The 19,425-nt window shown below is 35.4% G+C and overlaps 1 protein-coding gene across 2 annotated transcripts; it reads left to right on the forward strand.

Annotated features, from left to right (window-relative positions):
- The first annotated feature begins 218 nt into the window (after positions 1-218).
- On the forward strand, positions 219-6,638 carry LOC114163165 (oxysterol-binding protein-related protein 1C). Of its 2 annotated transcripts, none has more exons than XM_028047298.1 (10): positions 219-1,171; positions 1,253-1,609; positions 2,441-2,540; positions 2,855-3,303; positions 3,500-3,655; positions 4,551-4,718; positions 4,786-4,926; positions 5,182-5,412; positions 5,711-5,824; positions 6,296-6,638. In XM_028047298.1, the coding sequence occupies exons 1-10, from the start codon at positions 710-712 to the stop codon at positions 6,479-6,481; spliced, it is 2,364 nt and encodes a 787-aa protein (XP_027903099.1). In that variant the 5' UTR covers positions 219-709; the 3' UTR covers positions 6,482-6,638. The 2 variants fall into 2 exon arrangements, with proteins under 2 accessions (XP_027903099.1, XP_027903100.1); XM_028047299.1 differs by having other exon boundaries at positions 2,858-3,303.
- Positions 6,639-19,425: the final 12,787 nt, after the last annotated feature.

Consider the following 19,425-nt stretch of genomic DNA (forward strand, 5'->3'; position numbering starts at 1 on the left):
GCATTGTCCACACGTCCTTCTGTCAAAGCTCCACGTGTCAGCAGCTGAAGGAGCCGGCGGCATCTTATCCCCTGTATCCTCGTTGCAGACAATCATTACCCCCTCAATCCAGAGGGAAAAGGTGTTTGAGAAGAGTCAATCATGATCGCAGATCACACCTCTCAACCAACCTCCTCATAATATTTAAAAACTTTAGCCAAGGCATCCAATTCCAAGATCAGCGGTTTTTCGTCTCTCTCTATCTCTCTACATATCTGCTGCCACCTCATCCCACCGGAAAAAAAAACACTTCTCTCTTTCATTACTCATCATCATCTCCCACCTTAACTTCCTCATTCACAAATATATCACTTAACTTCTCCAATATTCATTACTCATTCATTTATTTACTATTCTAATTCTGATTCCAATATTCTAACCCCTCACTCCCACCTTGCCCCTTCATTTCACACTTCACCTATTTCTTTTATTCATTTTTATTTATTTATTTTTATTTTTATTATTATTATTTCACTATTTTACTTCTAATCTATTCATAACCGTTTTTATCTTCCTCTCGCCTCACGCAAATTACTTCACCCCCTTCCATTACTGATCGTCTAATCGCGCTTAGCATGAACCTCCATCAAATCCCTACCGCCGTCATCCACAGCCGCCGCCGACATCTAACAACGCTTTCGCCGCAGTGATATCGATATTAATCTTCTACATGCATCCTTTCTGCTGCGTGTCCGCCATTTCCGACCAGGCCTCGCCAGTGAAACCCTCGTTCGCGGACTTCCCCATGCCGCCTCTCCCTGCCGCCGCCGCCACCGCCGCCACCGTGAGATCCGATTCGGCTCCGCGGCACAGCCACAAGCACAGCCACAGCGGGAGTCAGCGGGAGCAGCCGGTGGACTTGAAGATCAACGACCTCGTTGGCAACGGAATCTCTGGAATACTGTACAAATGGGTGAATTACGGCAAAGGATGGCGGCCGCGATGGTTTGTACTCCAAGACGGCGTTCTCTCCTACTATAAGATTCACGGACCTGATAAGATCGTCGTGAATCCCGAAACCGAGAAAGGCTCCATGGTTATCGGCGAAGAATCCATGCGCAGGATAACTCGCAACCGCAATTCCTATCCCTGCCAGCACGTGCGAAAGCCGTTTGGGGAAATCCATCTCAAGGCAGGACCTAGCTCTACTCCTCCCTTACTTAATTTCAATTATTAGGGATTTCGATGAGATTTATTTGCCTTGAGTTTGCAGGTTTCGACTATTCGCGAGAGCAAATCGGATGACAAGCGCTTCTCGGTTTTCACCGGAACGAAGAGGCTCCACCTGAGGGCGGATACGCGTGAGGATCGTCTGTCGTGGACGGAGGCGTTGCAGGCGGTAAAGGACATGTTCCCCCGGATGTCAAACAGCGAGTTGATGGCTCCGTTGGACAATGTAACCGTTTCGACGGAGAAACTGAGACTTCGGCTTATGGAAGAGGGAGTGAGCGAGGGGACTATTCAGGACAGTGAGCAAATCATGAGGACTGAGTTTGCGGCGCTGCAAAGCCAGCTTGTGCTGCTTAAGCAGAAGCACTCAATTCTCATTGACACTCTGCGCCAATTAGAGGTACGTCTAGTCAAAACTCCAACCAACACCTCGTAACAATTCAAAGTAGCGCATCCGAAAAGTTGAATACCATAAATTGGTGTACGGTATAAAGTAAAATATTGTGTACTCTATCACGTCGGAATGTGAATCTATTCTCAGTAACATGGATAGTTGAGGTTATGTAGTTTGTTATCGTATTATCTCCAAAATATAAATATTTGATAGGAGAAGTAGGTTATGGTTAGTCGGTAGGGTATATGAAAGTTACAAAGATCTTTTCGCTGATCTTGTGACTTTTATTGACCTTGTCATGCGTACCAGAATCCTGGTATAAATTATACCTTCAACTTACTGACTTACTACATATACGTTATAAATATGAACGCTCCTTGAATAGATTTGTGTGAGCTGTAGTGAGTCACCCTCTCGAGATATATGCATGCATCTCGTGTTCATTTCTCTTTCTCTGAAAAATGCGGCTGTTACAAATTTTGATTGTTCTGGACTGACAAGATATATATGAATGGTTTAAGGTTTATTTTTTCCCGTCATCTGGATCCTGCAAGTTGCCTTCGTGAATGTAAAACATAGTTCCTTTTAACCAAATGTGAAGAACCGCAATTATATTGTGTCATGGGTAGGTTCTTCACAGGATGAATGCTTTTATTAACATATTTTCAAATTAAGTCTATCAAATCATGCATTATAGGGGGTTACAGTCATCAATTTAAGTCCATTAAGTTATTCACTGTTTCATTTGCAATTTGAATTTGCACATGAATGGTTTATTTTTGTAAATCTTTTCTTCACGTGTATTAGTGAACTTTTATCTATGTTGTATTATTCTAGACAGAAAAGGTTGATCTGGAGAATACAGTAGTTGATGAGAGCCAAAGACAGTGGAATGATGAAGAGGCTTCCTCAAGATTAGCGCAAGAAAAATTTAGTGGTAAGACTTCTCCATTTGCAGCACGTTTGTGTAGATGTCTCATTGTTCTAGTGATGCATTTTCTTCAAACATGAATTATTTGTCTACTATCTCTATCTATCTATGATACAAGATGCCACCTCCTTTCAAATTGCTTTTTTCTAAATTCTCCCCTTCGCCTGTCTCTCTCTCTCTCTCCCCTCTCTCTAAAGTTATATCAAATAGTTGTTTATAAATTAAAGAATTGTAGTGCATATATCTCATACCTGCTGACCAATTGTTATGCCCTAACTAAGCCTTTTATACTTTTATTTATTTTCCTATTTTTAATTTAGAAGGAACCGGAAGTGAATCTGAAGATGACAATGATCGAAATGATGCTGCTGAGGAAGAAACTGACGATGATGACAATGCCTTTTTTGATACTCGTGATATTCTGTCGTCCAGTTCTTTTAAAAGTAATGGGTCTGATTACAGAATGTCATCCTTCTCTTCAGATGATGAAGGGTTCTATGCATTTGAATCAGAGGATGACATAGATCCTTCAATTAGATATGTTGGAACCAATTACCCTCATGTTAAACGGCGTAAGAAATTGCCAGACCCTGTAGAAAAAGAGAAAGGAGTCAGTCTGTGGTCAATGATTAAGGATAATATAGGGAAGGATCTAACAAAAGTTTGCCTTCCTGTTTATTTTAACGAGCCTCTTTCCTCCCTACAAAAATGTTTCGAGGAAATGGAGTACTCATATCTCTTGGACCAAGCATATGAATGGGGAAGAAGGGTAAGTCCGAATCTGACTGACAGATCTCTATTTCTCTGTACTATTAAGGCAAATCTGAGTGCTTAAATATTATTGTTTCATTTGATATAAGAAAATTTTCAGTGTTGTGTTGAGTTCGATTTTCTTGCTTCTGGCTAGTTCAATGCAATATTGGGCGCATTTGGCCACTTTTAACTAATTGGAAATGCCATGCCAGGGTAATAGCCTCATGAGGATTCTCTATGTTGCGGCTTTTGCTGTATCTGGCTATGCTGCAACAGAAGGAAGAGTTTGCAAACCATTTAATCCATTACTTGGGGAAACATATGAGGCTCACTATCCAGATAAAGGCCTTCGGTTTTTCTCAGAGAAGGTATGATCTAATCTTCCGCCGTAAAGTGATTAATAAATTACCCATTTTCAACTTAAGCTAAGTTATATAATAAGAACTTGGGTATTTTGGGGTGGCTAAAAGTCGTACGTCGGGTAGTACGGGATGCTCCGTGTATATTTGAGTTCTTGAGTCTTCTCAGTTAATAGTTAGCTTTTGAGGATGAATTTCTCAAGTGCTTGACTACTTATAATTGGCCTAAGAGGTAGTTGTCCGTGTCTTAGAAAGGGCTACCTATAATATAAAGGGTTCACATTGGTGAAGGGTTTTGACCAACAAGGAAGTTGAGTGAAGTGTCGTACCCTGAAAGTTCCTATGACATAAGCTTTCAGGGGCGGTGCTATGATAGGCACTTGGGTATGTGGGGTGTCTAACAAAGTCCCACATCGACTTGGGTATTTAAGTTAGCTTTTGAGGGCGAGTTTCCAAGTACTTGGCTAGTTATTTGTATAAAACCACGATAATTTGTATTCTCCCTTTAGCATTCCTTTATAATGCAACCCAATTTACATATTTGTTAAGGGGGTCAAGCAAAGTATCAAACCATGATAATTACTGTGGGGACATTTTTTCCCTTTTTGAGGTCTTAATCATAGTTATTTGAATGGTTTATTTGATGAAATTGTATGTACGAACCACTCCTTTGAATTTCTTTCAGACAATGGCTTTGAATTAAGAAAGGAACAGCTTTCCCCCATACGGAGGACCATAATTTTAAAAACTGCACCATTTATTTCATGAATAAGAGATGTACCGTGGGTGCATTAGTTCCATGGAAATCCTATGAACACAATGCAATTTGGATTTTGGTGTCCGACAAAAGGGATAAACTTGTTTTTTTTTATCATAAATTATTAATATTTCTGCTTCCCCTCAGGTCAGTCATCACCCTATGATTGTAGCATGTCACTGTGAGGGTACAGGTTGGAAATTTTGGGGAGATAGCAACCTAAAGAGCAAATTTTGGGGGCGATCAATTCAGCTTGACCCTGTTGGTACTTTGACTTTGGAATTTGATGATGGAGAAGTTTTCCAGTGGAGTAAGGTATATATTATCTGGTTCAACTGCTATCCTGCTCTGGTTCTAGTTCTAAACGGTCTTGTTCTTTCAGGTTACTACATCAATATACAATCTCATTTTGGGAAAACTATACTGTGATCACTATGGTACAATGCGTATAGAGGGAAATCAAGAGTACTCGTGTAAACTGAAATTCAAGGAACAATCTATAATTGATCGAAATCCTCACCAGGTGCTCTATATCTGTTGCATGGAATCTATTTTTTCACATTTAACAGATTCATTAGCTTTGGTATTAAATTTTCATCCTTTTTGGTTTGTATAAGACCTAGTTGTCCTACTATATAGACTCAATATGGTCATTTTTCTTTAAGGAAAATAGTGAGGCCTTTGTTATTAACTGGACTTTTCATTTTTCCTCTCACTATAGATATATGAAAGTTTTTGCAGAGGCTTGTCTCTCATTGTGATTTATCTGTTTCTCTAGGTTCATGGTATCATTCAAGATAGGAACGGAAAAACTGTATCAACTTTGTTTGGAAAATGGGATGAAAGCATGCATTACGTTAATGGAGACTACACCGGGAAAGGGAAAGGTCACGAATCTTTGTCAGATGCCCGTTTGCTCTGGAAGCGAAGCAAGGCTCCCAAGATTCCCACTAGATACAACTTCACTCGCTTTGCAATCACACTAAACGAACTGACCCCTGGCTTGAAGGTCTGTTTTGTTTACCATATTCTCTTTTTATGTTACCATTCTTTGTACTAAGTCCAGGAAAAACACTGTATTATTCGCTGCTAGTAGTGCTTGGTTGTGTATGCTTTAACTGGAGCTCACTTGGTTCTCGCAATAACAAGGGGAAACTAACTTTTTCTCTACAAACACGAAGTATATCCAAAAGAAGGAACAAAATAGTCCCATATCTCACTGTGCACATTTGTGTATCTTTGAGTTTGTTTGTGATTTTTTCGTTTGTTAGACATTGATCATTAATTTACCTTTTGGTTTTATATAGGAGAAGTTGCCACCTACAGATTCAAGGTTAAGGCCAGACCAGAGGTATTTGGAAAATGGGGAGTATGACATGGCAAATTCAGAAAAGTTAAGGCTAGAGCAGCGGCAGCGACAGGTGCCAACTTCATATTACCTACTGTAACATTTGGTGTTGTGGTTTTACCTGCAGCCCCGTAATCAGAGAGATCTGATTAGTTTTCTTTCTATGCTTCTAACATCCTTTGTGAAAGGGTTCGAGTAGATTGTGTTCAACTTGTTTTTAGCTTTCCTGAAGGCAGAACAATTTTCTATATTTTTTTCAATCTTTCTTTTTTCTAGTTTAGGCAAAAGAACTCTTGATAAGAAATTATCAAACAAGAGATTAAGAGGGTGAGTTTACCATTTTTGCTAGTTTTGACTATAGCTCCTCAATCAGCTCTAAATCACACGTTCATTATTGTCAAGTTCATGATTCATTTTATGCAAATAGCGTATAATGTTGACAAGAGTTGGCTTTGTGGGCAGGAAATTGAAGTAAATGAAATGCTATAGATATTATCATATCCTTATTTGATAGTGATTAATTGATTGTTTGAATGTGATTCAGGCTCGGAAGATGCAAGAGAGTGGTTGGAAACCACGGTGGTTTGCGAAGGATAAGGCGAGCGGGACATACCTTTACGTTGGAGGATACTGGGAGGCCCGACAAAGAGGAAACTGGGACTCCTGCCCTGACATCTTTGGCCAAATTCCTTCCGATCATATTTCTGACGAAGGTCAAATTACATTTTAGTTCTTCATTTTTTTCTTCCCAATTTTTTTACTGATGGGTGTCTAATTTCTGCGAGCCAGTTCGCCGTCATGTGCACCCATGAAATTCATGTAACCCAATCAGATGAAAATATGAGGCAGTAATAATGTAATTCTTTTTTATTTTCTTTCCGATACAATCCCTTGTTACTTGGAACATACGTAATATTATCATATCCACAGGAACGCATTAATCAATCAAAATAAATACAACTAATTGTCCCCAGCCTATATTGCACGCATAACTTAAACCACAAATCACCTAAGCACATCTTATGCTTGCCAGAATCACGAAAGCAGGTGGTCCATGAAGATCATAAACCATCACTTCTTATGGCCTATCTCCATAACCAACTCTTTCTCCATTTTCAAAAGCCAACAGCAATGTCTTTAGGATTATGAATTCCTATTAACTTTCTAGACTCTTCCGGAAACTATACAATGTTTCACCTTTAACAAGCTATATAAACGACTCCTAAATCATCACTGAATATGATACTTGGGGCAATAATAACAATAATAATAATAATTAGTATTGTTATTGCATGGACCATGTATGTTATTTAGTTAGTGCCCTTAATTGCTGCTTTGGTAAATAATAAACATGATCACTTTCGTTGTGAACACGATTCAATATAATTGTGGTTCAAATTAATTTCTAAACGCCTTATTTATGATTAATCAATATCAAAATTTCAGAATAAATGAGCCCCAAAGCTTTTAAATTTTTGGTAGGAGTGAGAAAGTGCATTTAAATAAAACAATAATGCAGGATACCTAATTTAATGAAAAGATATGTAGATGAAAGGAAACAGTGGTGCACTTTTACAGATGGGACCTGTTCTCCAGTGACACCTTCAACTTAGACAAAGTTTATGGACAGCTTTTGTTGGACAGTTTTTAATCTGATAAGTTAGATTGCGACCTGTGCTGAAATTGTTCATTACAAATTTATAATGCTGATGGCCTATGTGGTTGTCAGAGTTTATGTCCCAGTCAATTTACACTGACAAGACAAAATCCCACTTCCTACAATATCGTACATGTCTCAAACTAAAAAGAGGGTTTTAAGAAACTTCATCAAATAACATATTCCAAAAGCTAAATTTCAAACATCAATAATTTACTTTAAGAAACTTTTTTATTAATCCATATTTCCCTTTTTTTAATTTCTTTTCGGTGAACCCTTATTTCAATCTTCCAATCCAAGGATATGATGGTCCTTATAGTAGCTCTCCAGAGTGTTTTAACATTAATATAGTTCGAAAATAAAAAGCCATTAACTTATCTTTTAAATAATTAATTCAGTTTCACAATCATTAAAAATAATTTATCTCAATTCAATTCAATCTCTTAACTGTAAATGTTTGTGTATATATATCTTTCCCAAGGTTTTAAAACATTCTTCTCCTTTTTTTTCTTTCAAAATCTTTCTTTATAAAATGACTCTCTAATTTTCTTTCGAGATAAATTTAATTATACTTCTCTCTTCTCCTAGTATCTCTTATTTTGATATGATGTAAAAACAATGTACAACATAATTTCTCAAAATAATTTGATATTCCTACAATTTCGGCCCAGTGTTGTATGTACAATATTTTATGGACTAAAATTGGGTTCGTAATTACGTACAGGGCACTAGTACAACAACGGGGAAATAATACGAGCATGTAGGCCCAATAACACGACAATACATACTGATTGCTACTACAGTATTTCTTCGATTTTCTTCTATATTCCAATTTGTATTTTACTATTAATTTACTCTTAGCATTTGATAGTACAATTCACTCCATTATATATTTGAATATACTCATTTTCTTTTCCCAATTAATATGAGATGTTGATTGTACAACGTTTAATATATATTTAATTATTTGATATATAGTTGAATATACTCGTTATTTGAATATATTTGATTGTTCGTTTGATATCATTACCAATATTAACTCAAGCTTTCCATGAAATAACGAGTGTTGGTCTAAATTAGGAATGTTGCATTGCAAGAAATATTTAGAGAATGAATTTTATTATCGATGTAATTTTATTCCACCTGAACAAAATTACTTATATGTTTGATACATTTGTCATATATCTAGTCAAAGATATAATTAAGAATTACTATAATACTAAGGCAAAAGTATTAGTAATAAATAAAACTGTCAAAGATGAAAAAAAGAGATACATATTTGCTATTATAAAATGTATTATACAAGTAACCAAAAAATGTACTTATACTTCAAGATAGATAACAAAACACTAATTAGAATACTAATCAGAAGTAAAATTTCCCATAAATGTTAATAAAATATAATTAAGGATATGGGCCATTTGTCGATGAAATTGGTGTAATGGTTAAGTGGGTCTAAAGTTGGCCCCAAATCATACATTGTCCCGACAACTGTAGAAAATAAAATTCTGAACACATATGAAGTATGTATTAATTTGAGGCACCTAGATTTTGGCAGGATGTGTGACGTAGAATGGTGTTATTTTTGGTATGTGATATAAGAAGACAGTAATTCCTTCTTTTGGATGAAAGATTTTTGTTAACTAACTTATACTTTAGTTCATGAGTACTTGACCCGTACTTCTAATTTTGTACACAAACAAGACTGATATGGTCACAAAGGAGGTCAAAAATTCGTTATTGTAAATATTCGTGGATAAAATTCGTGACAAATAAAGAATTAATGTTGTAAATGAATACTTGTGAGTAACAGATACGAAAATTTTGTATACTTTTGTGTTAATATAGCGGGTACAAATATCATATTATCTATACTCATGGATATCCGTATTTGTTATACTATAATTTAAATTAAAAAATTTTTAAAAAAAACATGATTAAAATATTAACACATTGATTTTGCATTAGTTATTTTCTATTAGTTTTAAAAAATATTCATTTATTTGTCATTCAACACTATATAAAAAATTAAAAAGGTTATTTGGACTTTGTTTTAAAATTATGAATGTTATATTTTGTATTTTATTTGAATTTATGGTTAAAATATGTTGTTAAATATTTTAAATTTTTAAAAAATATTCCGAGTATTTGTAGATATAAAAGAAAATATAGATACTCACATAACATATCCTCACAAAATATAAAATCAAAATGGATATTTATCAATAAATTAAATACAGAAGAACTATTACCCATATTCTACGAATTCTAGCATCATCCCTAACGGTGACGCCATGAAATGTTGATGTAGCCCAATTAAACAACCATGTCCATATGTCCACCGGTTTGATAACCATTAACACCAGAAGCTTCCTTCCTGATGAAATCAAAAGAGAAAAGGTTAAACATTTCCCTTCTACATTCATATTCATATTTTATTTTTTTGTGGAGAGTCTTGGACATTTGACTGGGACAATTTACTCCAAAATATATTCTAATGTACAAATTTCCCCAACATATGACATTTCGGGTCTCTAGAATTAGGAGCATGTTTTTTTTCCTGTCAATGTTTCACTAAATGAAATTTTAGTTCTTGAAATTTTATATTATTATTATACTAGTACATAACACTATAAAAATGGCAATATATTTTAAAACACTCGTAGATTTTTAAGTTTATAAAACTATTTGTTCCATATCCGTCTAAAACACTATAATTTTGAAATTTTGTTATGTAGATGACAAATAAGTTTATTTTATTTAAATTTATTGTAGTTTTGACATAGAATCATCACATTGTTTAATATCTAATTTTTCTAATTGAATATGAAAAAAATGTACGTGTACTTACATATTTCATCCTTGTTTCCATATCGTTATCATTTTCATCCATCTTTAAATTATTAAAATATTTATAATTTCTTAAGTAACTTAAAATATATATATATATATATATATATATATTATTACTTTAATATTTAATTTTGAAATCCTTTTTCTTTTCTTTCATTACTCATATTTTTTTTATCTATTCTGATTATTTGGTTTGTTTTTTATCCACAAAATTTACTAACCAAGGTACTATTCCTTCTATCACAACCTTGATTATTTTTTTTCCTACATGTGCTTATTTTTGAATAATGTATTATCAATTTCAATAATTAAATATTTTTAGGTCTTAATTTTAAGTGTTCAATTGTGTAAACCCTTCAATTATTAGGTAATATAAAAAATACATTTTCTTTATTATGTTATCCTTAATTTTTATTTCATTAAAATAACTTTTGTTTTTTAAAATAATATTTATTAACTCTCAACGGTTTTGACTAATTCGATATTTGTATAATTTTTTGAAATTTTTAAAGTATTTTTCATTTTATCATACTCTTAGGTGTACATATTTTTCTCTATGTTATTTTGTTAAATGGTGTTTCAAATTGTTTATAAGATACACATTTAATCATTTTTATTTCTTTTTATTTTTATTTTTATCATGTAAAATATTATTTTGATGTTTTTTTATAATTTTTTATTTTCTAACTCTTATCATAAATGTAATTTATCTTTTACAATTATATAAAGACATTACGTTCTATCTTATTTATTATAATATAATCATTTAATGTTATCCTATTGAAATTTAAAAGATGAAACATTTAAGTCTAGGTTCTCTAAAAGTGACGTATTATAATATTTATTATTGTATAAAAAAGATATTTCATTAAAATTTAGAAAAATGAAATAAGTAAACATTTGAAATATTATTAAACGTGAATATTTATTTTCTTATAATTTTTTAAAAATATTTTTTAACTTCATCGATTTTTTTCATTAAAGCTTGCGAAATTATAAATGTTTTGAATGTTATGAAATTTTATTTATATGTAATATTTTATATAATTATTTCAATTTTATCCTTCGGTAATCTTATTTGAAATTTATATTTTTTTTTTTCAAATATTTGACATTAAAAAATCAAGAATACGTCATTTTAATATTATTTGATAATATAGTATTCGTTGGACAGTAATTTTTATTTTTTTATAAAATTGAATTAATTGATATTAAAGTAATAAGAAAAAAAGAATAAATATATAAATATATCTGTTATCCAATGAAGATGATAACAAAACCAAAATTTTATAATAAATATAAGGATGAAGATGAGATATTCTTTTCATACGGTTATAAAATCTATTTTCATCCCATCCTGTTACCATCTATATAACTATGCTCTATTGGTTATTTGTTTTGGACTACGAAGTAAAAACAAAGGGTTAAATTATACAAAGTCTCAACAAAGTGAAAGATTTATCCTTTATTTCTTATTTAAATATCTTCAAATATAATGATTTTGGTTAGCCATTGTTAAATTGATATATATTGTAGTGTACAGTGAATACATATACAGTATATGATAACTAAGCCAAGAAGTATGCAATAATAAATAAATGTTTGTTCACACATAACATGAAATTGAAATTTAGCAATTTTGTTGCTGTAGCTGTTGTCGTGTGTTTTTTCTTGTATTTGAGTTGACAACATTTTTGGTAGGGAACATTGGTGTTGTTGGGTAGCGAGATCGATAAGGTTTTACTGTAGCTTTTCCTCTTCGATAAGATTTTTGATTTTGACTTGTTGATTCAACAACCATCCAACCTATGAACATCAAAATTCAAAACATCTTTCTCACATATCTGCTCCACTATTCGCGGAGTTTAAACCTCGAAAAAACATGTCGCTGTTTCTGCAAAACAAAACATAAGATATTTAAACACTTTTATGTTTATATGATTCTGTTCCGATTCAAGAGTTAATTGCTAGAGTACTTCAAATGCTACAGGTGTCACCTTCTTTTTAGTTGCACCTGTATTTTTATAAACAGGAATACTATTAAGTGCTGGCGTGTTCTTGTTTGGCGTATGTATCTATATCATTAAAATTTTTGAGAGAATCAAAATAATATATTCAAAATTTATATATTTAATATTTTTGTGACTAATTCAATAAAAATGAATACATAATCTAGTACATGTATAATTATCAAAGAAATTACACAATCTAAAGAAATGTTTATCGTTTTTGTCACATTTTTAAACTCATGGAAATTGATTATAATTAGATTTTTCAGTTAACTTTTTTCGATGTAAATAATCATATTATCTGCAAAATATTCATCTTCCGTTTTATTAACATAAATTTGATTCAAAAAATATTCACAAACTTTCATTTCATTATTATACGATAAATAACCATATTATCATGTTTTCACCTTCACCAGTAGTTTCTCTATCAATTTTAAAAAATAAATTTATTCTTTTATTTTTCATTAATATACTTATTTAGAAAATAAGTTTAAGACTAAAAAATAATTTATCATAATCTAATCAAAAGTTGAGAGACATAATTACTAAAAATAACTATAATAATTAAGTTACAATTAAAAATTGACTATGAAAAATCACATAGTACATTGTTTCTTCTTCTATATTAATAAAAAATTAATATACAAAAAGGTCATGAGATAAAAAAATAATACTAAATGTTAAAGAAATAGTTTACTATCAAGTGAGACAACAGAAAGTTACCTTATTTATTTATTTAATAATGGAAGAGAAAATATAAAAAGATGAGAATATAAATACTGAGTTTATGCCTAACTTTTTTTTAGTAACAAAAGAAAATAAATAAACATAAAAGAAGAATACAACATATAAAAAACTCAAAAGATAATTAAAAGAGAAAATAAAAAATATCTTAATAATTTTGTTTTTTATATATTTAATTTTATATTTTATTATTTATTATTGTACTTTATAAAATAAATAAAAATAATTAATTTAATTTTTATTAATTTTGAATATAATATTATTTAATTTAAAAAATATAAATTATTTAAAATATTAAAAAAAATGTAAAATAATGAAAAAAAAATAAAAAAAATTGGGGAGGGGGGCGGTGGCACCCGCTGCCCCTTGTATGCTCCGCCACTCATGCATATACGCAAGCTAGTATTATCACTCATACATGTGTTACATCCTTTATTTGACACTAACTTAGGTTTTTCAGTTCATAATTGTAAATTTACATACAAATTATTAAAAATTTTATGAAAATGTTGTGGCCGTGTGACACGATTTTATTGTTGTTGATACACGGGGACTTTTAGGTGATAACAAAAATTGAGTGGATTAATTTGGTTATTGTTATTATTTTTTTTAATTTGAACTTTCATTAAAGTGGCGTAGAAATAACACAATTTCAATAATTTTGATTTGAACTAAAGTCATGTAAGTTTGTCACAACTGTCATTTGTACATGTACAACTTTTTTACACTGAAATTGTGACATATAAGGTCAATTTGTTCATATCCATAAAAAATTTTAAATCTTGTTATTTTGGTAATTTGTATGTAAAATTACATCGGTGTGGTAGAAAAGAAAAAGCTTAAATGAATTTTCTATCTCAATATTTGATAAATTAATTCCTTAATTTTTGTTGTCCTCGATTCAATTCCGTATTTTTTAATAAGTCAACATGATATTTTCTGTTAAATTGGTGTAGATGTCATCATTCTAAACTTTTCTAACCTTTCACTCTTTATGTTTCTCGTTAATTTTTTTTTAACACAGTCTTAAATGTGCAGTGAACAGAAAAAAAGAAGTTAAATATTGAAAAATTATCTTATTATTGACATGTATTTTTTGACAATGTCGATTTTAATGAAAACAATCATATTAACTCTTACTAAATAAAATAAAATAGAAAGTGAATTAAAAAAAATAAATTAAAATATCACATTAAATAAAGCTCTCGAATATAAAAAGAAAAAATCTTTTAAACCTGAAATTCAACCACTATGAACAAATATAAAATCTATCCGATTATTTATGAAACTTTAGGAAAGATAATAAGTTCTACAAAATAATTAACTAATTAAAAGACAGCTGCAGCTCACACGATTAACAAAGTTAACTAATGTAATTAACTTTTTGAACGTGACTTGAGTTTGAATATGAATATAGTCCCTTTCAAGAAACAGGTGAACAAAAACAAATGTTAAATTCTGTGTTAAAGTTTCCAAGTGTGAACCAAATTATTTGGTTTAAATAAAGTCTTCAGCTAGTTACGAATTGTTGAGGAAAGTAACCAACACATTAGAATGACCAATTCACTGATTTGGGTCGCCCTTTTTAACTTTCCTCATTTTCAGATACCCATAAACAAATCCTTCTCAGTCAATTTTTTATAAGAAAATTCATATTCATGTTTATATCTTCAGATGTATAAAACATAGTAATTTTAATTTTAATTTTGCATTGAAAAAGTTAAATAACTTTTTCTGATGATAAATAAATATTTTTTTCTGATAATTTAAATTTGCATTGAAAAGATTTATATATGTATTGTTTCTCCATATTTATACTGTTCCATGATGAACATTTATAATGTGAGCCTTGTATAGGATCAAATCCTTTTTGTTCACAATAATAGTGATTAATGTAACGTCCCATTTAATTTAATACGTGAAATTAAAGGACACGTCACACATAGATAAATCGACAATGCAGTCCTGGGGTTCATAACGTCACCCCTACAAAACCAGGCACACCACGATGCCAAACAAAAGCAGAATAAACAGTTTGACTAAGAGTTTACAAACCTGGTAACAACAAAATACAAGGGTCATAGCCCTAAAGAAAACACAAGAGAAGACGTTCGAAAAACTAGCCCGGATGGCTAAGCTGCTGGGTCACCACTCCCTTGCTGACCACGAGGACCTCGCCCATCTGCTCCCATCAACCAAGTTGATGATCATCGCAAGGAAAAACGACCACATACAACACAGACATACAACAAAACGGGTAAGCTAGCGCTAACAACATAAATTATGCAGTCAAACATATTCTCATCATCTCATATCCACATAGCAACCAAACATGTTACGACTCTTCATCCAATACACTACGACTCGACTCGACTCATCCGGATACGTATAACTTGGTCGGATTCAGCAGATGCTTGCACTTGTGTGGGTACCCCTGCTCGAACCTGAGCTGCTCGATCCTGAGCCATGTATTACCAGTGTTGCAATAAATCAAATCTCTCCCACCACAAGGTTAGCCCTTAGTGAGTTTCAGGCCTCCTGCTACTCCCACCACAGGAGTCAGTCCGCTCTAAGTGAGACTAACTGGCTCCTCGGAGTGTCAGGATGCAACCTTACCTTGAATCCTTACCTAGTTATACAGATGGGGCACCACCATGAACACCCACTAGCAGGGGCCATGGAATTACGTCCCGACCACTGAAGCACGACCCCGGAGGTCTCACCTAGAGACCCCAAGGAATTACACGCTGACACGGACCAACGTTCATAAATTAGCAATTAAGAGAATATTAAATTATGTTTTTCAATTCCATATCCATCCATGAGATTTATTCCTCATATGCATCACATTTGAGTCCATACCACTGTTCATTACCGCCCCGATGGGTCTGGGGTCTCATCTCATGATAATACCATGTTCCTTTAGTCCCAAACCACTCATTTATTTCACATGCTAAGTCTCATACCAACCCATTCCTCCACAATTCATGAATCATGCCAAAAATATATTTCATACTCCATTATATACTTGCCCATCATCACACAATCATACCCAATCAAAACAGATCACTCGGGAAACATCAAACGTCCAAATTATAGCACAGCCTCGCCCAGGCTGAGGGATCTCGCTCAGGCGAGACGTCTCGCTCAGGCGAGCCTCCCCCTCGCCTAGGCGAGAGCACCAAGTCGGGTGTGTGGGCATCACGGGATCTCGCTTAAGCGAGATCCCTCTCGCTTGGGCGAGTGGCCTGCTCGCTCAAAAGGTGAGCGAGTCGCCTGGGCGAGATTTCGCGCAGGGGCCTCCCTGTTTCATCTCGCCTAGGCGAGATTGACTCGCTTGGGCGAGATTAACAGGTCTCGCCACTGTTCTTCACTGAAACAGCCATGTTTTCCGGCCAAAACACACATGCAAAGCACTCTTATACATCCAAATAACAGATCCAACCGTACAAACAACAAATAACTCATAAACAGTTCAAAAAAGGACTCGAAACTAGAACCCTAGCTTCCCGTACCTGGAAGAAGGCCAACAGTTGGGGTTTCTGGGCACGAACAAGGACCACAGCCACTCCTAGAGCCTGATTCGCAACTGGAACAGTGGATGGAACGAGTTATAAACGAGTCTCCATTGTTACAGTGAAAGCTAAACGAGACAGAGACGGTAAGGGTTGAAGGTACCTACGTGAGCAGAACAAAGGCCAAGCCAAACGTGAATCTGCGGGACGTCGGAACCCTAGCAGAGGGGTGGCGGCTGCAGCTCCCAGCAAGGACAAGGTTTCTGAAAAGTGTAGGGTACCCCTTAGGTTTAGGGCATACCTAAAGGTATAAGTGTTGGGCCGGCCTTAGGCCCACTTACGAAGGTGGCCCACTGACATTAGGGCTGAAACCAAAAACAAATAAAATGGGCCTTACATTCTCCCCGACAAGAAAATTTTCGACCTCGAAAATAAAGACTCACCAGGTAAACAGATGTGGATGTGATTTTCTCATGTCCTCTTCTAACTCCCAAGTTGAGTCACCTGTCCTCCGATCCCAGATGACCTTGACAAGACTGATGGTCCTTCCACGACGTTCCTCAACCTTGCTATCTTCGAGAGCGATGGGTGGTACTTCCACTGTGAGGTCTTCCCTGATCTGTATATCCTCCGCTTCCAACACGTGAGCCGGATCGAATACATACTTCCTCAGCTGTGACACATGAAACACTGGATGAAGGTTCGCCAACTGCAGGGGTAAAGCTATCTCATAAGCCACTGGTCCAATCCTCCTCGTGATCTGATACGGGCCAAGGAATTTAGGCGAAAGCTTCCTTGAGCGGAGAGCCCTTCCCACGCCCGTGGTTCGGGTCACCCTCAAGAATACATGGTCTCCCGCTGTAAACTCCAAGGGCCTCCTCCTGCGATCCGCATAGGCCTTCTGTCTACTCTACGAAGCCAACATCCTGTCTCTCACCATCCTCACCTTCTCGGTGGTCTGCTCTAACAACTCAGGTCCAATCAACACGGCCTCTCCCTCCTGATACCAGCAAAGAGGAGTCCTACACCTCCTGCCGTAAAGAGCCTCGTATGGCGCCATGCCAATGCTCGCATGAAAACTGTTGTTGTAGGTGAACTCTATCAAGGGCAACACCTCATCCCAAGTCCCCAGATGATCCAATATGCAAGTTCTCAACAAATCCTCTAATGACTGGATCGTCCTCTCAGACTGACCGTCGGTCTGAGGGTGATAAGTTGAACTCATGGTGAGCTTGCTACCCATAGCACTCTGTAGCGTCTGCCAAAACCGGGATGTGAACCGTGGGTCTCTGTCGGAAACTATGCTCGAGGGCACTCCATGAAGTCTTACTATCTCCTTAATGTACAACTGGGCTAGCTTGGCCATAGACATTCTCATGTTCATCGCCAAAAAGTGAGCACTCTTGGTCAACCGATCCACTATCACCCAGATGGTGTCGTGTCCTCTAAAAGTCCGTGGAAGATGAGTCACGAAATCCATGGAGATGCTGTCCCATTTCCACACTGGTACCTCTAAAGACTGTAGAACGCCGCCGGGTCTCGAATGCTCCACCTTTGCCTTCTGACATGTCAGACAGGCGGACACAAATTGAGCCACATCCTTCTTCATCCCCTGCCACCAGAAGGTTTCCTTGAGGTCCTGGTACATCTTGGTCATGCCAGGATGCAAGCTAAGACGACTCTTGTGTCCTTCCTCAAGGATCAACTTCCTCAGCTCTGCGTCATCAGGTATGCATGCTCTGCCTCGAAACCTCAGTATGCCATCATCACTCACAGCAAAGTCTCTAGCCTCATCTGTTACAAGCTGTCCTCTAACTCTGTTCAGACTAGCATCCAACAACTGCCTCTCTCTGATCGATCCCAAGAAGTCACTAGATATAGTAAGGGTACTACACCTAATGGACTCGGACCCCAACTCCACCTGTAGCCTCATGTCTCTGAACTTCTCTAGTAGCTCAGCCTCTTTTATCATGAGATGCGCTGCGTGTACCGTCTTCCTACTCAGAGCATCTGCCACCACATTCGCCTTCCCTGGGTGATATAGGAGCTCGAAGTCGTAGTCCTTCAGGAATTCCATCCACCTCCTTTGCCTCATATTCAGCTCCTTCTGATCAAACAAGTACTTTAAACTCTTGTGGTCGCTGAACACTCGGAACTGAGCACCATAAAGGTAGTGCCTCCAGATCTTCAAGGCAAAAACTATGGCTGCCAACTCAAGGTCATGAGTGGGGTAATTACGCTCATGCACCTTAAGCTGTCATGAAGTATACGCCACTGCCTTCTTTTCTTGCATCAAAACACATCCAAGTCCAAGGCGGGAGGCGTCACAGTAGACCTCAAACGGCTTTCCGACATCCGAAATCACGAGTATCGGTGCACGGGTCAGTCTCTTCTTCAGTTCCTGGAAACTCTCCTCACATTTATCCGTCCAGATGAAGGGTTGGTCCTTCCGGGTAAGCAAAGTCAAAGGTGCCACAATCTTGGAGAATCCCTCTATGAACCTCCGGTAGTATCCTGCTAATCCCACAAAGCTCATAATCTCTGTGGCTGATTTAGGGCTGTCCCATTTTACCACTGCCTCGACCTTCGTTGGATCCACTGCAATCCCCTGTGCTGATATCACATGCCCCAAAAACTGAACTTCGTCCAACCAGAACTCATACTTGGATAGCTTGGCATACAACTGCTTCTCCCTCAAAACACCAAGCACCAACCTCAGGTGTTCTGCATGTTCCTCCTGAGTCCGGGAGTAGATAAGGATGTCGTCTATGAAGACCACGACAAACTTATCTAGGAAAGGTCGGAAGATCCTGTTCATGTAGTCCATGAACACTGTTGGAGCGTTGGTCACGCCAAAAGGCATAACCACATACTCGTAGTGGCCATACCTGGA

The sequence above is a fragment of the Vigna unguiculata genome, chromosome 9 (assembly GCF_004118075.2).
Source record: "Vigna unguiculata cultivar IT97K-499-35 chromosome 9, ASM411807v1, whole genome shotgun sequence".
Taxonomy (NCBI): Eukaryota; Viridiplantae; Streptophyta; class Magnoliopsida; order Fabales; family Fabaceae; genus Vigna; species Vigna unguiculata.

Coding starts and splice junctions, on each gene's coding strand:
- LOC114163165 (XM_028047298.1), top strand. CDS start 710: ATGCATCCTTTCTGCTGCGTGTCCGCCATTTCCGACCAGGCCTCGCCA. Junction 1,610..2,440: donor ACACTCTGCGCCAATTAGAG/GTACGTCTAGTC, acceptor GTATTATTCTAG/ACAGAAAAGGTTGATCTGGA. Junction 3,304..3,499: donor CATATGAATGGGGAAGAAGG/GTAAGTCCGAAT, acceptor ATGCCATGCCAG/GGTAATAGCCTCATGAGGAT.